At 37.6% G+C, this 21,604-nt stretch overlaps 1 protein-coding gene across 6 annotated transcripts in view; it reads left to right on the top strand.

The window, feature by feature from the left end:
* The window catches only part of RAB30 (RAB30, member RAS oncogene family), a 101,609-nt gene extending 90,778 nt beyond the window's left edge, over nucleotides 1-10,831 (top strand). For all 6 annotated transcript variants that reach the window (XM_050755902.1, XM_050755905.1, XM_050755903.1 and 3 more), the window contains one exon: nucleotides 1,525-10,831. In XM_050755902.1, the coding sequence (XP_050611859.1) occupies nucleotides 1,525-1,775 (251 nt within the window). In that variant the 3' untranslated portion in view covers nucleotides 1,776-10,831. The remainder of the gene's footprint in view (nucleotides 1-1,524) is intronic.
* The last annotated feature ends 10,773 nt before the right edge of the window (nucleotides 10,832-21,604 follow it).

The raw sequence follows: 21,604 nt of genomic DNA, 5'->3' as shown, positions 1-21,604 counted from the left end.
GATACCAGCATAACTACTAATTTGCTTTATCCCATAATACACAGATAGCAACCTCAGAATAATAATACCAACAGCATCACCACCAAGAATGATTACTGAACAGTTCAAGATTGTTTCTTCAATTCTTTTTGTCCTTAGGCTGTATACCACTGGGGTTGCATGGAATTACTGTATTTTAAACACCTTGAAATAGTTACTCTGTTGGCCTGGCTTAGTGGCTCAATAGTCTATAATCCCAGCACTCTGGAGGCCGAGGCAGGTGGATCGCTTAAGCTCACAAGTTCAAGACCAGCCTGGACGTGGCGAAACCCTGTCTCTGCAAAAAAAAGAAAATTAGCTGGTCATGGTAGTGCACGCCTGTAGTCCCAGCTACCGGGGAGGCTGAGGTGAGACGGGATGGCTGGAGCCCACGGGACGGAGGTTGCAGCAAGTCAAGATTGCGCCACTGCGCTCCAGTCTGGGCAGTAGAGCCAGACTTTGTCTCAATTAAAAGAAAAAAAGGGTTATATTCTGTGTGGTTATTCCACACATGATAAACATGTTCATTTGCTTAATTTTGCTTTCAGTTTTTAGGGATTGGTTTTTAAATTTAATTTTGAAATTAATTGTATAATTATATAAAGCATTTTTAAGTTCCTAAAGTAAAATCTACAAAACAAAGTATATTCAGAGAGATCGGGTTTCTGTTCCTTTCATCTCAACCCTGTTCTTTTCATAGGTAACCATTTTCTTTTAAATTAAGATTTTGATTTATTCTTCTATTAAAAAATAAAGAACTAAAATACGTGTGTAATATATGTATTCATAGCCTTCCCTTTTTCTTGGGTAGACAGTTGCATATTGTATATACTTGTTTTTTCTGCTTTGCTTTTTTTTTTTTCTTAACAGCGTATCCCAATGTTTCCATTACATGGCAGTATATAGAAATACTCCTAATTGATTTTTACAGCAGCAAATACTCCATTGTGTGGATGTACCATAGTTTATTCAGTCAGTGCCCTACTGATGGACATTTGGGTTGTCTCTAGTTCTTGCCATTATGAATGGCACTCTTTTTTTTTTTTTTTTTTTTTTTTTTGAGATGGAGTCTCACTCTGTTACCAAAGCTGGAGTGCAGTGGTGTGATCTCGACTCACTGAAACCTCCGCCTCCAGGGTTCAAGTGATTCTTCTGCCTCAGCCTCCCAAGTAGCTGGGACTACAGGCACGTGTCACCACACCCAGCTAATTTTTGTATTTTTAGTAGAGACAGGGTTTCACCATATTGGCCAGGCTGGTCTCGAACTCCTGACCTTGTGATCCGCCCGCCTTGGCCTCCCAAAGTGCTGGGATTACAGGTGTGAGCCACTGTACACAGCTGGCACTCATATTTTAAAGTAAACATTTCAGTAATCACAGTCACATTTGTTTTGCTTTACTTGCCCATCTGTCTGGTTTGACTTCAGATCTGGAGTTGAATTTTGATGCTTCTCAGCCTGCAAAAAGTCAAATACTGATTCTTTATTTGATTTTACTACTGTTATAGGCAACAAGATTGACCTGGCTGAAAGGAGAGAGGTTTCCCAGCAGCGAGCTGAAGAATTCTCAGAAGCTCAGGACATGTATTATCTGGAGACCTCAGCCAAGGAATCTGATAATGTGGAGAAACTCTTCCTTGACTTAGCATGCCGACTCATCAGTGAAGCCAGACAGAACACACTTGTGAACAATGTATCTTCACCCTTACCTGGAGAAGGGAAAAGCATCAGCTATTTGACTTGTTGTAATTTCAACTAAAGGCTGAGGCACGGAGAAGCAAAAGGAATCAGCAACTGCCCTGATGGGCCATGAGATGCTGGGGAGATCTGGCGATGACTGTGGCTCCCGCTCTCGGACCTTCGGACTCCTGTGGGCTCCTGAGCTTACAAAGCATGGCAGGCCAAGGGCCTCGACCACAGGCCAGCATTAGCAGAACATATAATGGTTTCACCCTTTTGCAGTCTGGAGTTGGAGCAAGGAGAAAATTGCACTAGGCACTCCATGATCTGCAGAGCATGTTGCTTTTGTTTTTTTAAAAAGCAAGTAAAAGCGCATTCCTGAACAGAGTCCAGGGGGAAAAGTACTGTAGGGATCCCTCCTGCACATCAGTGGGTGCATGTGGGAGCTGTTCTTTAGGGCTTCGGTGGTAATCATCTTGGGGCCCTGGTTTTCTTGTCTACCAGATAAACCAAAACTGGGAAGGCCAAGTACAGTCTCTGTGGTGCGTATTGACGACCCCATGGAGATTTTGAAAAGTGTTATTTCTCTTGTCCACAGGCACTTTCAAGAACTTTGGGATGTAAAAATGAAATGAAACCTTTACCCATGACCAACAGTAACAATCATTGTTTTAATAATATATACAAACTCCGTGACTCCTTTTGGTGCTAATGATTCCGCTATTTCACAGACCAAACGTTTTAGTACGTTGATGTCCTTAAATGTATTATAAAGAAATTAAAAAAAAATGGGGGAAGTCCATGAATCAATACTCTTTCTCAAAGTCTCATTACTACCTTTTTAAAGGTGGATTTTTGGGAAAAGAGAATAGTTTTCCTTTTATGTTCTTCTCTGAATCTCTACCACTTTCTTCTCTTGTGTCTCCGGCCCTTTATGTAAATGAAAAAGTTTGCAAAATGAAAAAAATAAATAAATAAATGGTTGATGACATTCTAATATAAAAACTTAGCTCTAAGACATTTTGAGTAGTATGAGGAAACAGACCAGATATGACCAAAATACTGTGGATGAATGGACTGTAGTGCAGGGCTCCAAGCAGAGCACAGTCCTCGATAGTAGGTCACGTCTTTTACTTCCTGGTACTCTCCATCTTGGACAGACCAAGGCTTAGGATTTTGTAGATTTTTTAGTATGGTAAGTGAGAATAGCAACAGATGAAAAGTCTCACAACCCGTTTTTATATCTTCTGTGATAACCTTAGAAAAATTCTGCTTGTGGAAGCAGATTGAACTGTCATTTATCCCCTCCTTCTTGTAATAATGTTACCTTCAGACGCTTAACCATACGTTCTTTCTTTTTTCTTTCTCCTTTCCTCTCTGTTTTTCTGGTCTCTCCTTTTCTTCTTCCCTCCCTCCCTCCCATCCTTATATGCATGTGTTACTGCAAATCTCCAATTCAAATGGAGGTGTATATGCCTTTACTTAGCCAATTTAAAAACAGGACTCAAAATGGGAGATGTGCTGCTGAATATGTGTTTCTGTTTCTTCAGTGCCATACTTTGATAGCTTCCAATTTGTTCACTGATATAAATGCAAATTGGGAAAATAATTAAACCTGTATGCTGTTGATGCTGTCAGATGTTTCTGTAGCTTGCTGCTTAGCATAACTGAGGGAGGAGTAATGGAATAAGGATATGATGTTTAATTCCACTGTTGCTGTAGATGGTGACAATCTCAGTCCTGATATGTTGATGTTTGAAAGCTATTTAATTGTAAAGAATCGAGTCATGTAAAGACACGATGTGGATAAAGCATTTCTGGCATTTCTCTAGCAGATTCCAGATTGACCAGTCTCTTGCACATGAGATTATGCATATTTTTTAAGGGACTGATACTTTTGATTGGCCTCACTGTGTTTTTCCTGATCCTATGGGAAAGAGAAAGGGATCCCAGAAGTTTGACTTGTTTTTCTTTTAGAATCTGTCTCTGCAGGAAAGAAAAGTCATTTTAATAAAAACCAAAATAATTTATAATAATTGTTGCCTTTCCCTCCCCATCCTCTCCACTAAGCCAGCAACTAAAGGTATTCAGAAAACAAGTTAATCAAGGAGGGCAGAAGAACTTTTTTTAAACTGTAAGGAAATGTTCCTAAGTTTAGATTTATTACCTGTCATTTAGGGCAAAAATCCAGTGTCCCCAGCACATGACGACCCAACTTTGTCTCACAGTAGCAAGTGTGTTGAAAATAAAGTTGCTTTGTGAACTTAGAGGAAATGGCTGTGTTAGATTGGACTGATTTAGTTGCAAAATAACACCTTTTAGGGTCACACTTGTATTATTCCCTAGGGTTTAGCCTTCTCTATATACCCGTGGCCAGACTCAGAAGGGGATTAAAAAGCTCTGATCTTGGCCTCTTTCTTCCTTGTTGCTCCTCCCAGCCTTTCCATAACTTACCCATGCACAGCCCATCAGCAGGAACACATGAGAATGTGGGACTTTGTTTCTTTTTTTCTTAGTTGTGTGAATTCCAGATTAGGCCTTACAGATGCTTGTCTACTAATATATCTCAAGTTTGAAAACAATCCCTGACAATTTTGTAGGTGCAATAAATATTAGTCAAATAAACATTTAAGTGCCAAGAAGGAGGGGTGGGGGAGGAGCTTTTTTTGATTAAACAGAAATTCCTTCAAGTAGAACTTGAGAAAGGACACTAATTACAGTCATCTTAACCCAGGCCAGAACCTAAATTTATTGGTTTGCCTAACAGTCTTATTGTCATGGCACTGTTTGCTAAGATGAGCCTTCTTTACATAAAAATGAACTCTCATCTAATGGTGGATGAAAAAAGAGAAATTGCTTTATCATAGTTTAATTTGGCTTGGACTACCAGGGTTCATGTATTCCTCCATTTTTGGTGTGATCTTTTCCTTCTTTCAATAAAGTTATTAAATATATGGCAAAACATTTTTGTTTCCAATGAAAATGCATGATACTCATGTCATGGAGTCAGGCTTGGGAAAATCTATGAAATAATAGTTTGCTGATAATGATATTTTATTATGGCTTTGTGTAGACTACATCCTCAAAGGAGTTTGTGCTTCTTTGCCCATAGAGGGCTTTTTCTCCCTTTGTATGCTTTTATTAAATCTGTTGAATTATATTAATATTTTTTGAATTTACAGGGCCAATGATCTTTTTGGTGGGTTACTTAGATTAGGCCATGGGCTCTTCCTGACCTTTCTTTTTCTCGGTCTTTTAATCATTTCACGTTTTTATCTCTCCCTGAGTAAAGTGGCAAGAAAACTAAAAATGAAAGTTAAATGGGTTGATTTGACAATGTGTCAAGTTCTGATTTAGAGTTAATAAGGAAGGTAGAAACGATTGACCAAAATAAGATATTTGAATCAGGATTATTTAAGCCGTTTAGATTTGGCCAGAGACGCCAGATTTAACAAAGGACTGGGTTCTTATCTTCTTTCATTCATGAATATATGCCTTGGGAGGACACTGGTGATTCCCACAGAATTAGGCCAATGATTTGCCACATTACCCTTTAAGTTAGCCCATAATTCTATCAGATCCCGCACCAAGTTTCAGTTCATGACTCATACTGAATAAATAGCAGTTGTAAATGATTTTGAATTGGTCTTCCTACTAAAGTGAAACATCTTTTAAATCAAGCCACATGAATGAAATAGCACAATCAGAAAAATTGTTTCTTTTTTTTTTTTTTTTTTTTTTTTGCATATCAAACCAATGGCCTTCTCCACTAAGCCAGCAACTAAAGATATTCAGAAAACAAGTTAATCGAGGTGGGCCGAACTTTTTGAACTGTGAGGAAATGTTCCTAAGTTTAGATTTATTACCTGTCATTTAGGGCAAAAATCTAATGTCTTTTTTATTTCTTAATCCTGTAGAACTCTGTATTTCACAGTAACGAGTACTTAGGGATCATTGCTCTGTTAGCCTCTGGGAGAGATCTTCTAGGGTTTGCCATTACTTTTTTTCTATAATGTTTTTTGTTGTTGTTGTTTTAACTGCAACTGGTTACTTTTCTCAACCATGGTCCTGACATGTTTATACTATGATACTTTTGAGACTTCACTAAAGAATTAAAAGCTGTGAAACAACATTTGCTTCTCATCCTTCAGACAAAATGTGTTCCATTTAAGCAGCATGGTTAAACACTAATTTTGGGATAAGGGAGGGATATGTTTTCTTTACTTTCTTTTTGGATTTTATTTCTGTGACATAAGCCAATTTGTGTTTGGAAGGAAAGATGCCTTCCTTTACATTCTTCACACTGGCAAATTTTTCATACTGAATCAAGAAATTATCATCCCTTCAAAACACATATTAATATAGCAACGTTAGAGTAAGGGAGATGGTGTATCATCTCTCCTCAGTCCCTTGATGTTGGAATGTTATTATCATTTCCAGGAGCCATACTTTGAAATTAAAAACAAATGGAGGCATTACCCGTCAGGTGAAGGAATTTTAAATGCAAGACATTTAAAGAATACCTGAAGGATTTGGGGAGACTTAGGTTAGGAAAAAGAGGGGATTACAATTAGTGCATTAGAACAAGATGATCTGTGGTTCAGAGGGGTGGAATGAGGCCCACTGAATGAGGCCGTAGGGACACAGATTTGGGTTCCATGTCAGGGAGACCATTCTCAAAAAGTTGGTTCACTATGGGACAGGCTGCCTCAGGTGATAGCCTCTGTCAAGAGGCAAAGATGTGGAGAGGATCCCATTGGTTGGAGATTGGAGCAGGTGACCTATTAACCTAAATTCCCATGTTGTATGTAGTACTTTGCCCCTCATAATATGTTCAGTTAAATATCTGTTAATTCATAGCTAATGATTTTTTGAATGGGCCCTCGTTCTTCTGCCACAGTGCATCCCACCTTCATCTTTCAGGGAAGAGATTGGTTGCACGTTGTTAGGCCAAGAGACTGACCCTCCATTATGCCCTATGCTGGACTTGCTTTATCAGTCCATTCGTTGATGTCCTGTTGAAATCACAAATTGGTTCTTGAGTTAAAAATCAAAAGGTATTGTTTTAGTAGAAGTTACATGAAATTATTCATTTATCACTTGCCAAACATAGGCCTTGCTCTGTTTAATAAATAATGGGTGTCTCCTTCAAGATTTTAGGATATGCCTTTTTAACAGAGCAGAATCTTTTGTTAAAGTTCTCACAAACAGACCAACAAGAAGTTTTGCAGCTCCCAAGAGAGATGGGCTGGTGGGTCACTGACATAAAGCAGTCCCCAAGATCCATTTTAGAGAAGTCTCAATGACATTTCCTTTGTTGGTTTGATTCTCTTGAGAATACTTAAGTTTAAAAGAACTGAGATCAAATTGCTTTATGTGGAAAGCAATAAAAACAAGTATTTTTGACTTGAAAATTAGAGGTAACTGTAAGCAATTTTTGCTAATGAAGCCTATGACCCAAATTATTCCACCTGCAAAATAACTTTCACCATTGCAAGGCTGATAGATAGCTCTTCACTGGTCTTTTTTTGTTTGTTTGTTTGTTTGTTTGTTTTTTAAGTCATTGGTCTTAAATCAGTATGGTGACAAATCTATTTGAGTTTGATTGAGACTTTCTTGGACTCCTTTGGACAAGAGGTCAGAGCACAAAGGCTAGTCACCACTTCTTTGACTTCTTGAGGTATGAGCCAAAATTTTACTTTTCCATTGATTTAAAGCAGAATTTTTGGAGATGCTGTGTTCTAGTTCCTGATGGAATCTTTGGTGGTTGGTGACTTTGATACTTCAGAGAGTGATGTGGGGAGTTATATAGAAGGGGAAACACTAGTTTAGGTGTGAGGAGTCCTAGTATGCCACAAATTAGCTGAGACTTTAGGCGAAGCACAATGTCTTGAGCATCAATCTTCTCATCTATGAGACAGACCTGTCAGGATTATTGTGAAAATTAGATAAGTTGAAAGTACAGTGCTTGGTAAACAGCACTCAAATATTAGTTCCTTTTCTCCTTAATTAAGAGCAGACTGAATGGTCTGATGCCAAGTGTAGATCCTTAAGAGACAAAACAAAGAAACTTTCCTGGCTTCAAAGAAAAGAACTCCATTTCTGAAAGGATGCCTTAAAAGGAAGTCATTTATCTGATCCATCCTTTTGCCTTTGGGCATTGCTGTCAGCCTCCATTTCTTTACAAACTTCAGGCAAGGTGGTCTCTCTCTCTCCCAATAGGCAATTCCAGGGTTGTAAACTCATTATCAGGAAGCTTAATCTTAGAACTGAAATACCTCACAGAGCAATTTAAACCTCTTTCTTCTTGATCCTATTCTTCATGGGAAGAAAATTGGGTTGATCCCTCTTCTTTTTAAGGAGCCACATATGCCATTTATTATTGCTCTTTTGCCTATTTAAAACAATAACAGTCAGAAAAAAAATAATGATTATCATTGAAATGATAATCATTAAAATGATAATCATTATTTACTTAGTGAATGTCAGGATAGGTATTTATTACTCTTAGCTTCTTACTGGTATCAGATGTAGATCACAGTCTTACTGTTGATTAACTCTTCAGTTATATATATATACTTTGATTCTTTAGTTATATAATTGATAACAAAGTGTGCTTCTGAAGAATTATTCTGGCTGTATGGTTCTTGTTTCCTTCCCTTGGTAAAAATGGAGTCATGAATCTCAGTTTTGTGATCTGCTTTTAATTTCATATATGACATTATTTGATGTACATAATTACCAACATCCAAAAGGGTTTCTTCCCCTTTCTACATGTGCACTAAATTCTAAAACAAAAATTGGAATACAAAATGCCTAAAAAAGCAAAAATTCATGTACAGAAAAGCAAAAGATAATCTAGTTTGTTAAGATAATTTGTCACTAGCTGGTTGAATAATGCACAGTTTTTGTTTAAGGTTACACAGTTATGCCTGGATTAAATAACAATAGTAAAACCTGACAAGTCTTTTGAAAAACAGCTGCTAAACATATTGCTTTCTGGAATGTAATCATTAGCAACAAATATTCTCTTATTCTATACAATTGCAGAATGCTAGTGGAACTTTCTTGTAGGCTGTTTGACAATGAATGTTAATTGATTTATTTTTTAAAAATGTAAAATCCTCTTATCCCTTTAAGGCCGGTTTAGGCTTTCATGTCCCTGTGGTAGAAAATTTCAAATGCTGGCTTCTAATTTCTACTCACTGAAGTGTCTTCCAGACATACCAGATGGTTGGAGCTCCTTTGATAGTATATAAGGGAGCTACATAAATGTATTTGAACTAACTCGTGAACAAAATTTCTGTTTTCAGCAAAAAAAAAAAAAAAAAGGAAAAAGAAGAAACAAACTCTGCTCCAAATTTCAGATATTACAGGAGTAAAAAGAGGTTTTTGATAATCTGAAGGGAAAAAGTGTGCCCCATATATCTTGTACACACTTTTAATGCATGACTTTTAGTATAGAGATGAAACAAAATGCAAAATATATAATTCTGGAGATCTCAGCAACTAGTTAAAATATTTAGAGAAGCTGCTTTATGAAAACTTAGAGAATCCTTGATCTCCCCCACCTTTCCTATCACTCCATTAAGACATGGATCTTTAATATTAATACACACATAGTTTTAACTAATAAACAAGTTAATCACTGAGTTTTATGAACTCGATTCTTGATATTTGGCTATTGGTTTTAAGCATAGGATATCAGTATTGTTTGTATACAGCAATATATAAAATCTAACCAACTTCAGTATAAGAATAGTACTTGATTTTAAATGTTAATATGCAAATATTAACAGTATACTACATCATATTTTATGTGTTCATATATTGATCTTTTTACTTAACAAAAAGCCTGTTAGAAATATAACCCACTGATGACCTGAGTCCAATTAGCTGAAAACATTCTGTAGAAAGATGATTGTATGAAAAATTCAATCAACATTAAAAAAGGGAAGGGGAGAGGGAACACAAACTTGAACAAAATATTCTTAAATGAAGTTGCATCTCTTTTTAAAATTAAGATATAATTCGTGCACCATACAGTTTACCCTATTAAGGTGTAAACGTCAATGTTTGTAAACATATTCACTAAGTTGTGCAACATCACCACTGCCTAACTTCAGAACATTTTCATTACCTCCAAAAGAAACCCCATACCATTTGCAATCACTCCTCCTCCTCCTTCCCCCAGTATCTGGCAACCACTAATCTACTTTCTGTCTCTAAGAATTTGCCTATCCTGGACATTTCATATAGTCAAACAATATGTGGCCTTTTGTGTCTGGCTTCTCTAAGCATAATGTTTTCAAAGCTCATCCATGTTGTAGCATAAATCAGTACATTGTTTTCATGGTTAAATAATATTTCATTGTATGTATATGCCACATTTTATTTGTCCATTTATCATCTGATGGACATTTGGGTTGTTTCCACTTTTTGATTATAATAATGCTGCTATGAACATTTATGTAAAAGTTTTTTGTATGGGTGTATGTTTTCACATCTCTCTTAAAAACAATTAGTCTAACAAATCAAATCATTTATGTTTAAGCAGAACCTCTTGCAATCCTATTTGGTGAGTGCAACTTATGATCTTAGTTTAACTGATCAATTAGGAGACCCCTGAATAAAGTCTAACTCCCCAATATATCCATAAGAATTTTTCTATGAGCCTGTCATTTAGATGTGATAATCAATCAATTTCATGAAGACTGTTTCAGTCTTGTAGAAATTGAGTTGCCATCACGTAGACGATTTCTTGTCCTCTGCATTGTTTAAAGGACAACTACAAATCATGCTGGATAAGAGTGCTCATTCAATCTTTTAGGATTCAATGAAGTAGCATTTTAAATATGTAAGTTATTTTGTATATTGTCTGTCTTTTAAAGTTTGGACTTTACTTCTTGAAAAAAAGTTTGTCAAATCGCCAAACCATATGACTGTCCATTCATTGTAGCTTATGTTTTTATTATTCAGAAATAATTCATACTGAGAGTAAAAGAAAAAGAATGTATTTTGTGTGCAAAGGATGAATGTATTAAAAACTTTTTATTTGTAACAATTTTTTAAAAAAACTAAATGGAAATTGCTTTCCCATGTACTTGTATATAAATAAACATTTCCTGTTGCCCATATTTGGATAATCGTATGCCATCAAAATATGTAAAAAGCAAACAAACTTTAAGTGTACTAATGTCTTTCAGCATGGTGCAAAATGTACCCTGGATCTGGGGGATCTGGAGATCTGAGTTTAAATGTTGATTTTCTAACTGGCTAACTTTGGACAAGTCATTTAACATTTTGCACTATGGTTTTCTCCTTTATAAAACAAAGGGCTAGATTAGATCATCTTTAAGGCGTCCTCTGATTATAAACACTAAATGAGACTACTCTGCTATATTCAGGATATGAAAATTGTATGCTAATTATTTCTATTGGTGAGAAAGATCCTTTATCCTATCATATATATTGGAAGGAGTATTACACTGAGAACTAGGAATCACAAATTCTAGTCCCAGTTCTGACACTGAGAAGCCATAAATTCTAGTCCCAGTCAGTGTGACTTCAGGTTAATCACTTCATTTTAAACTTTATTTTTCCCAACTACATAATATGGACACTAGATTAGATAGTTTCAAGATCCCTTCCAGCTAAAACACATTATATGATATCACTTGAGATTTTCTACACAATTAGTAATAAGACTACTCATCACTAGTAGGACATCCATTCCTTCACCCATTCATTTATTCACCATTTATTGAACATCTACCATAGGGCAGGCACAAGAGTCTGCCTTTTAGATGCCCCCATCTCCACTGTAGAAGTCAGATTTGCACCTTTTCCTGAAATTCATTTCCACTCCAATCCTTGCCTCTCACCCTCTGCCTTGAGCGTGCATTTCAGAGTTGAATGTCCTAGATTAAGAGTACAGGAGGTCATGGAACATGATAGAGTTAACAGGATGACAAAGGTGTCAAACCTTTGACCTTGGGCTCTCTAGCATAGTGTTCTTTAGTTGATTGAACACAGGCAATCTGTAACCCTTTCTGCCACTATTATTTAATATTTATAAAGTATTGAGCTTTGAAAACCATCTGCTATAATTTTATGTTATTGTCCTGTGGCAGCTTATCTGCAGTTGGTAAGAGGCTCTTAATTTTGCTATTTTACCACCTTCACTAAAAGGATATGTTTGCAGAAATTTCTTTTCTAAATTTGCATCTGTCATGGTTTTTAAGCGTTCTATTATTAATATTAGTTTGAGCCACATGGAATTGGTATTCTTGTAAGTCAAAACCAGCCAGATATTGGCAATTTTATATCATTCTCATATGATCTTGTAAGTCATAGCAGCAAAGACTGGAAGGCAAATGCCACTAGCTGTAGAAAAAAATTAAAACCCTTAAGTTTTTTTCATTCTGCTTTGTTTTTACCACTAAGGGAATTTAGACAAGTTAGTTCGCCTTGCACGTTGGTTTTTCCACTAGTTAAATGGGACAAATTGCAAACTTGCATAGAATTTTAAAATGCTCATTCATATAAAAATCATTACAGATCACTGAAGAAAAACATAAATACAGTTTATTCCTAAAATATCAAAATGTTTAGATCATTGTGCTTCTCACATGGGCAGTGTAATGATACAGATACACAATTCTTTGGCAAATTGGAAATCAGTATTTTAAAAAGCATTGAGGATCAGTATTATTAATTGACTCGATTATTCCATGTCTGTTACCTGGCAGACTATAATTGACATATACTATCTATATTCCTCAAAATGTATCTGTAACTGAGAGATGAAACCTGGAGCTATAGTTAAACCATAACCACATGGGTGTACTTTCGGCCAGGTGCTCACATCTGAATATTTCAAGACCTGTAGTACATTTCAGGAACCGAAATACCTTATTTCTATTACTCGCAAGAAACCACATGTTTAATAATATAAGACATCTTATCTGTATTTTCATGCCTGGACTTTATTCTGGCCATAGAATGGTTGCATTTTCACATCTAGATCAAAATAAGCTTGAAGACACAGTCTTTCTGACTTTGTTCTTAGAGATGAACCCACAAGAATTAACAACTGTATGAGGCCTAACATTCTACAAAGTTTACTGATGCTCATATTTATATTTAATCTTCATTGTAACCCTGTGAAGTACTTTCGGTTCCTGAAGTACAATGCATACAGATTTTGAGGCAAGGCAAAGATTAAGACACTGCTTTGAACATGGAAATATTCTGGGCAAAGGGAATGAAGAGTACAAAGGCTTTAGGCCAAAGAACCTATATTACTTTGGACAAGTTATTTAACCTGTTTTCACCTTAGTTTCCTCATTTATTAAATGAGGATCTCAATGCTTGTCTTCATTTATTTGTCAGTTACCTGTTATGTGCCAGGTAGTGTTCTAGTCACTGGAACTATAGCAGTGAACAAAATTTTAAAAAGGTACTTTCGTGGAATTTGCATCATAGCATGGGAGGGGTAGAAAATAAAGAAATGTGTAGTACATCAAGTGGTTATCATTACTATGAAGAAAATAAGGCCAGGCATGGTGGCTCACACCTATAATCCCAGCATTTTTGGAGGCCAAGGTAGGCAGATTGCTTGGGCCCAGGAGTTCGAGACCAGCTTGGGCAACATGGTGAAATCCCTTCTATACAAAATACAAAAAATTAGATGGCATGCTGGTGTACACCTGCAGTCCCAGCTACTCAGGAGTCTGAGGTGGAAGGATCGCTTGAGGAGGAGGTCTAGGCTGCAGTGAGCTGTGATCGTGCCATGGCACTCCAGCCTAAGTGAGGGTAAGAAAGAATAAACAAACCAGGGAAAGGCCATGATGGTGGAGTGTTGCTAATTTATGTAGGGTGGTCAAGGGAAGGCTTCACTGATAATGTGTCATTTGAAAATAGACCTGAAAGAAGTGAGGGAGGGAATAGTATACACATCTTGAGGAAATGTGTTGTAGGCAGAGGGAACAGAATGTGCACAGGCATTAAGGCAAAAGAATTCCTGGATCTCTAGGAGCATCAGTGATTCTGGTATGGGTGAAATAAAATCAATGAGTAGGGGCAAGGATAGATGAGATTTGAGAGGGATACTGGCATAGATCACAGCACCTTGGAGGCCATTGCAAGGACTTTGGTTTTCACTTAGAGTAAAATGGCAGCCCTTGGAGGGTTTTGAGTAGAGGAGCAATTTGGATTTATATTTTAGCATGGTAACTCTGCTGTCCTGTGAGGATAGATTATAAAGGGCCAAAGGCAGAAGAAATGAAACCATCTAGGGAGACTGCTGCTACAATGCAGGTGAGGGAAGGTGACTTGTACTATAGGAGTAAGTGTGGAGATTGTAGAAAGTGCTCATGATCCTGGCTATATCTTATTTAACTTTGTATTATATTACAGAAAATGTCAACATAAATAAAAGCAAAATAGTGTAATGATACTTTATGTACACATAATTATCAACTCATGGTCAATAACTGCAGTAATTATCAACTCATGGTCAATTTTATTCTATCTATATTCCCTCCATTTTCTCCATTCTGTACTATTTTGAAGCAAGGCCCATACGTCATACAATTTGTTTCTTAATTTTTAAATTTCAATTTAATTTAATAACTTTTTTTTAGAGATGGGGTCTTGCTTTGTTGCCCAGGCTGGTCTAGAACTCCTGGCTTCAAGCAATCCTCCCACCTTGGTCTCCAAAAGTGCTGGGATTACAAATGTGAGCCCCTGCACCTGGCCAATCACACGATTTCATCCAGAAATATTTCAGTATGTATCATTAAAGGACAAGAGTTTTAAAAACAACCATAATATCATTATTGTATCTGAAAAGTTTTGAATATATCTTTGATATCCTCAAGCATGGATTCTGCATTTTTAAAAAGATAGAACCTATAGGTCTATTTGTTTATTTTTTTTTAGAAACAGGATGTCTCTCTGTTGCCCAGGTTGGAATGCGGTGGTGCAATCACAGCCCACTGCAGCCCTGAACTCCTACGCTCAAGCAATTCTGCTACTTCATTCTCCTAAAGTGCTGGGATTACAGGCATGAGGTACTGTGCCAGGCCTGGGCTTATTGTTTTCTAAGATAATGCTAATAATTTGGACACTGACAGCTGTTTTACTAATCAACGTGTCATTAAGAGCAGAATTATTTGGCTTTAGAAAATCGTGCAAGGCAAAAACAAAAACAAACACCCAACCATGTGGTGGCTGGGCACAGTGGCACATGCCTGTAATCTCAGCATTTTGGGAGGCCGAGGCAGGCGGATCGCTTGAGCCCAGGAGTTTGAAACCAGCCTGGGTCACATGGTGGAACTCTATTTCTTAAAAAAAAAAAAAGCCTGGCATGGTGGTGTGCGCCTGTTGTCCCGGCTACTCAGGAGGCTGTGGTGGGAGGATCACTTGAGCCCGGGAAGTCAAGGCTGCAGTGAACTGTGATTGCACTACTGCACTACAGCCTGGGCAATAGAGTGAGATTGTCTCAAAAACAACAATAACAAAAAACACATGGTGAGGGCTAGGCATGGTGGCGTGTGCCTATAATCCCAGCACTTTGGGAGGCTGAGTCAGGAGGGTCACTTGAGACCAAGAGTTCAAGACCAGAAGACCAGACTGGGCTACATAGTGGTGCCCCATCTCTACAAAAAAAACCCCACAACTTTTTAATTAACCAGGAATGGCAGCATGTGCCTGTAGTCCCAGCTACTTGGAAGGCTAAGGTAGGAGGATCACTTGAGCCCAGAAGTTTCTACCTATAGTGAGCTATGATTGTGCTATTGTGCTTCAACCTGAGCAACAGAGCAAGATCCTATCTCAAAAACAAAATGTGGTGGAATGTTGGTTAGGATTATTTGGCTATATATAATTTTTGAAACCTGAGACAACAAAATACGGTTTTTGTTTGTTTCCTTGTTTTTTGTCATCATGTGAAAGTCTAGAGGTTGGTAGCCTGGGACTAGTATTGTGGTTTCATGATATTGTCCACTCAACATTTCCATTTTTATCTCTCTGGCCAGGACTTGGCCTGCAAGGGAGCATGGAAAATATATTCTTTCAATAGGGAATAATGCTACCCTGAGTAAAATAGGTGTTTTTTACAGAGAAGGAAGCAGAGAATGAATATTTGAGTAGGCAGTTAACAATTTTTGCCTTAACATTTGTGGGAAAACATGGTTTTATAGACAAGACTGAATTCTAATTCTACCATATACTGATTGTGACCTTGAACAAGTTATTTTGCCTCTGTCCCTCAGTTTTTTCCTCTGTAAGATTGAGCTAATACCACTGACCATGCAGTGTTCAGAGGATTAAATGAAATGATACAAGGCATTCCCAGTGTGTGCAATGGAAGTGGGAAACCTGTAGGGTATGGTCCAGCTGTGCCGCACAGAGGCACGCAGCACCAGCGAACAGTTATAAAGTAAATTCTTACTTAAACTTCAGCTAGCCATTCAAATTGATATTTAAAATGACAGAATTTCTGCCCAGCCACTGAGTGTCAATATTTGTACATGCAAAATCATCTTTAGGGGTGGGCAAGATGGCTGACTAGACACAGCTAGGTGGAACAGCTCCCACTGAGGGACTGAGATGACTGGCATGCTCCTAACAGATCTTCAGAGGGAAGGCACCAAGAGTGAACAGAGGGAAGACACAGAAGCTGAGCTGAAGGAGGAGAATGGTGGGGACCCTGCATGGTCTACTGTGCACTGGAACTTGTTCCTGGCCCACAATGGCTCCAGAGGAATGGGTGAATTGAATTGATAAGGAGCAACTCACACCCTCACTACAGGCCTCTGGAACCCTGGCAGGAGGAGACCCCTCAACCACCATGGACACTTGAGTTGGCAGAAAGAGCTGCTTAGAGAGGTGGTAGGAGCAGCAAGCCAGCTGATGTGGAGCCCAGAGAGTTTAGTGCCAGATTGTCTGTAGCAGAGCACATCCAGGGACACCCATTCCCCTAGGCTTAACTTTTTCTCACAGGAGACTTTATCTCTAGGGAGACTGTTGGACCTGATCTCTGCAGGGTTGTCTTGGCTATCAGATGTGGCTGGTCTGACCTGAGCACCCCTTGGTCTGTTGGCCTCTCCTGAGGCCTCAGACTGGCCATACCTACTTATAGGGCATTCTCAGGTGCCCTGGGGGCCTGCAGCATAGCTTCTGCACTGGCAGACTGTGCCTGACCAGTGGAGATCCCCAGCAGGGCAGCCCCTATGGCCATGCACCACTGGTGCCAACACTAAAATTCAGAAAACGCAGAGAACCCTAGTAAGATACTTTACAAGAAGATCATTCTGAAGACACATAATCATCAGATTCTTCAGGGTCAAAATAAAAGAAAATAATGTGAAAGGTAGATAGAGAGAAAGGCCAAGTCACCCACAAAAGGAAGCCCATCAGACTAAGAGTGGAACTCTCAGCAGAAACCCTACAAGCCAGAAGAGATTAGGGGCCAATATTTAACCATCTTAAGGAAAAGATATTTAACCCAAAATTTCCTATCTGGCCATACTAAGCTTCATAAGCAAAGGAGAAAGAAGTTCCTTTTCAGTCAAGCAAATGCCAAGGGAATTTGTTACTACTAGACTTGCCTTGCAAGAGCTCCTTAAGTAAGCGCTAGATATGGAAAGGAAAGAACCTTACCAGCCACTACAAAAACACAATGAAGTACACAGACCAGTGACCCTATAAAGCAACCTCATAAACAAGTCTGCAAAATAACCAGCTAGCATCATGATGCCAAGATCAAATCCACATATTTCAATACTAACTTTGAATGTAAATGGGCTAAATGCCCCAGTTAAAAGGCACAGAGTGGCAAGCTAGATAATGAACCAAGACCCATTGCTGTGCTGTCTTCAAGAGATGCATCTCACATGCAATGATGCACATTATAGGGATGGAGAAAAATCTACTAAGCAAATGAAAAACAGAAAAAAGCAGGGGTTGCAATCCTAGTTTCTCACAAAACAGACTTTAAACCAACAAAGATCAAAGATTGTATCACGTCCGTTGCAGGAACATGGATGGAGCTGGAGGCCATTATACTTAACAAACTAATTCAGGAACAGTAAACCAAATATGGCATGTTCCCACTTGTAAGTGGGAGCTACATGATAAGAACACATGGACTCACAGAGGTTAACAACACATACTGGGGCCTATTGGAGGATGGAAGGTGGGAGGAGGGAGAGGATCAGGAAAAATAACTGATGGATACTAGGCTTAATACCTGGGTGACAAAATAATCTGTACAGCAAACCCCCATGACACAAGTTTACCTATGTAAAGAACCTGCACATGTGACCTTGAACTTAAAATAAAAGTTAAATTAAAAAAATACAGGGTAAATGCCATAGCGTCTGGTACATGATAGACATATAGTAAATGATGAGTAATATTACATGTATAAAATAAAACATTAATTATCTAGCAGGCCATTGAGAGATGGTGTCTAGTTAATTAGGCCAAATGGCTACTCAGTTACAGGTTTAATATTAGAGTCACCATATCCACTTTCCCTGTGTTATATAAGAAAGAAATACTCTAAGATAAAGGAAGAGTTATAACATATTGTCAATGGCATTTATCAACTCTAATTAACTTAATCATGTCCATTCAGCTTGTTTAAATTAATATTTGTTCAAATGCTTTCGATCAATCTGCCTTCATCTGTTACCAGCCAAACTGAAAACCCTGAGACAAGTTATCTCTTTAAGGCCTGCTGAAATATAGCTATTTTGCCAAACATACAATACCCTAAGCTTAGATCTTGAAAAGGGTGATAAACACTTCTCCAGCAACTGCTGGTTATGGGGTCTCTGTTTAGACATCTTGAGTAATTTTTTTTTCATGATTATTTTGGTTGGTTGATTTTGCAATTATTGAAGTCATAATCAATAACAAGTATATACAGCACCTGGATCTGCTTACAGGCACTGTTGTATCTATTAACCCAGCTCTGAGCCCTTGCAGTTACTTTCACCAAATGAAAGGCTGCTGGTCAGCCCTGTGTTTTACAATATCATGTTATCATTTCCCACTCAAGGCAGGCAAGGGAGGGACAAACACTTGTCTTGGCACAGCTGATGCCTCTAGTTAGCAGAAAATGCTTCAGACTGTGAAGGAGCTGTGTGGAAAGGCCAAGTGGTCATGCACTTTGGCTTGGCACATAAAGGGAACTGCAGGAAATAAACTGGGTCCTATTAGAGGAAAGGTGTGATATTTTTACAGGTGAATTTATGTTTCTCCCTTGGAGGCAACTTTCTTTAATCACATCACAAATTACTTTAGGTTGAAAAGCAAGTGGTGGATCAGAGAAAACCATTGCAGAATACCTAACCTATGCTTGACCTTAAGTTATTCAAGTAGTGGCAGACATTGATCAACAGGAAGGAAGGTGTTTCACAGAGAAATGCCTAGCTTGAGAGATGAGGGTTCATGCAGCATTCTCCTTTACAAGAAAAAAAAAACAAAAAACAAAAAACAACCCCGTCAAAAAGTGGGTGAAGGATATGAACAGACACTTCTCAAAAGAAGACATTTATGCAGCCAACAGACATATGAAAAAATGGTTATCATGACTGGTTATCAGATAAATGCAAATCGAAACCACAATGAGATACTGTCTCATGTCAGTTAGAATAGTGATCATTAAAAAGTCAGGAAACAACAGATGCTGGAGAGGATGTGGAGAAACAGGAATGCTTTTACACTGTTGGTGGGAGTGTACATTAGTTCAACCACTGTGGAAGACAGTGTGGTGATTCCTCAAGGATCTAGAACTAGAAATGCCATTTGACCCAGCAATCCCATTACTGGGTATATGCCCAAAGGATTATAAATCATTCTATTATAAAGACACACGCACACGTGTGTTTATTGCGGCACTACTCACAATAGCAAAGGCTTGGAACCAACTGAAATGTCCATCAATAATAGACTGGATAAAGAAAATGTGGCACATATACACCATGGAATATTATGCAGCCATAAAAAAGGATGAGTTTGTGTCCTTTGCAGGGACATGGATGAAGCTGGAAACCATCATTGTCAGCAAAATACCACAAAAACAGAAAATCAAACACCATATGTTCTCACTCATAAGTGGGAGTTGAAAAATGAGAACACATGGACACATAGAGGGGAACATCATACAGTGGGTCCTGTTAGGGGGTGGGGGCCTGGGGGAGGAATAGCATTAGGAGAAATACCTAATGTAAACGACGAGTTGATGGGTGCAGCAAACCAACATGGCTCATGTATACATATGTAACAAACCTGCACATTGTGCACATGTACCCTAGAGCTTAAAGTATGATAATAATTTAAAAAAGAAAAAAATAGAAACCTGCCAAGACTTTAATTACTAGAATTGTCATACACAAGTATAAAACAGCTATGTTTACTTTGCTTAAAGCAGTAACAGATAAACTTGAAAATGTCTGCATGAAATAGCAAACTTTAAGATACAGCAGATTTGAAAAAGAATATATCCAACTTTTAGAAATAAAATATACACAATGAAAAATCAAATATATAGAAATTACATATATAATTTCTTTTGAAAAAGAGTTTTGCTCTGTTGCCCAGGCTGGAGGACAGTGGCGCAATCTTAACTCACTGCAACTTCTGCCTCCTAGGCTCAAGTCATCCTCCCACCTCAGCCTCTCATGTAGTTGGGACCACAGGCATGCATCTCCATGCCTAGCTAATTTTTGTATTTTTTGTAGAGACTGGGTTTCACCATTTTGCCCAGGCTAGTCTGAAGCTCCTGGGGTCAAGCAATCCACCTGCCTCAGCCCCCCAAACTGCTGGGATTACAGGCATGAGCCAATGCACCTGACCTAAGACATATAATTTTACATATAAAATAAAAAATACAAGAAAATATTTAAAACAAAAACTCAATGTATAGGTAGAAAAGTAAATTAGACATACCTGAAGAGATGAAAAGAAATCACATAGAATGAAGCATAAACAGATATAAAGATAAAAAAATATCAAGGGAATGCTAAAGAGACATGGAAGATAGAGTGAAAACATATAATATTTACTTGTAATTATAGAATGAGAGAAAAGAGAGAATGGGGTAGATGCAATATTTTTAAAGATTATGGCTAAGAATTTTTCAGAATTGATGAAAGGTGCTAATCTACAAATTCAGTAAACAATGAATTTCAAGAAAGATGAATGAAAAGAAATCCATATCACAACACTTGATTAGTAGAACTAAGGAACACTAAAAAAAATTCAGCTCACTTTCAAAAGCAAAAAGCAGTTAGATAGAAAGCTGGCTTCCTAACAGCAATGAGAGTCAGAGGACAGGGAATTGGCATTGTGGTTGGAAAGAAGATAACTCCCAACCTAGACTTCCGCATCCAGATAAAATATATTTTAAGACTGAAGGCCAAATAAAAACATTTTCAGACAAATGAATAAGCAAGCAAGCAAAGAAACAAAAATTGAGTTTGTCACTAAGAGAACTTCAACAAAAGAAATTCTAAAAGATATATTTCAGGCCAAAGGAAAATGATATAAGGTCTGAAATGAAAGATACATCAAAGAGTAAAGAAAATAGTAAATATGTGGGTAAATCTAAAAGAAAGAAAAAGAAAAATGGTAGAAATTGGTATTCTTTGAAGCTAAAAAAATATAGAATTACATGACAAACATAATTCAAGAGAAGAGTAAATGAAATAAAATAATTTAAGGTCTTTGGGAAAAGACTAAGTAGTGATTAGCTTTATACCTTGATAAGCTAAGTTTACATGTTGTAATTCCTAAGGTAAAACCAAAAGAAATAGCATTTGACTTTTAAACCTAGGAGAAAAACCAATAACAAATAATAAAAGTAACAGAAAAAGAAAAGAAGAAAGAAGA

This window comes from Macaca thibetana, chromosome 14, assembly GCF_024542745.1.
Source record: "Macaca thibetana thibetana isolate TM-01 chromosome 14, ASM2454274v1, whole genome shotgun sequence".
In the NCBI taxonomy this organism is placed as follows: domain Eukaryota; kingdom Metazoa; phylum Chordata; class Mammalia; order Primates; family Cercopithecidae; genus Macaca; species Macaca thibetana.
The sequence above is the reverse complement of the archived record's forward strand: the minus strand, read 5'-3'. Positions and strand labels throughout refer to the sequence as shown.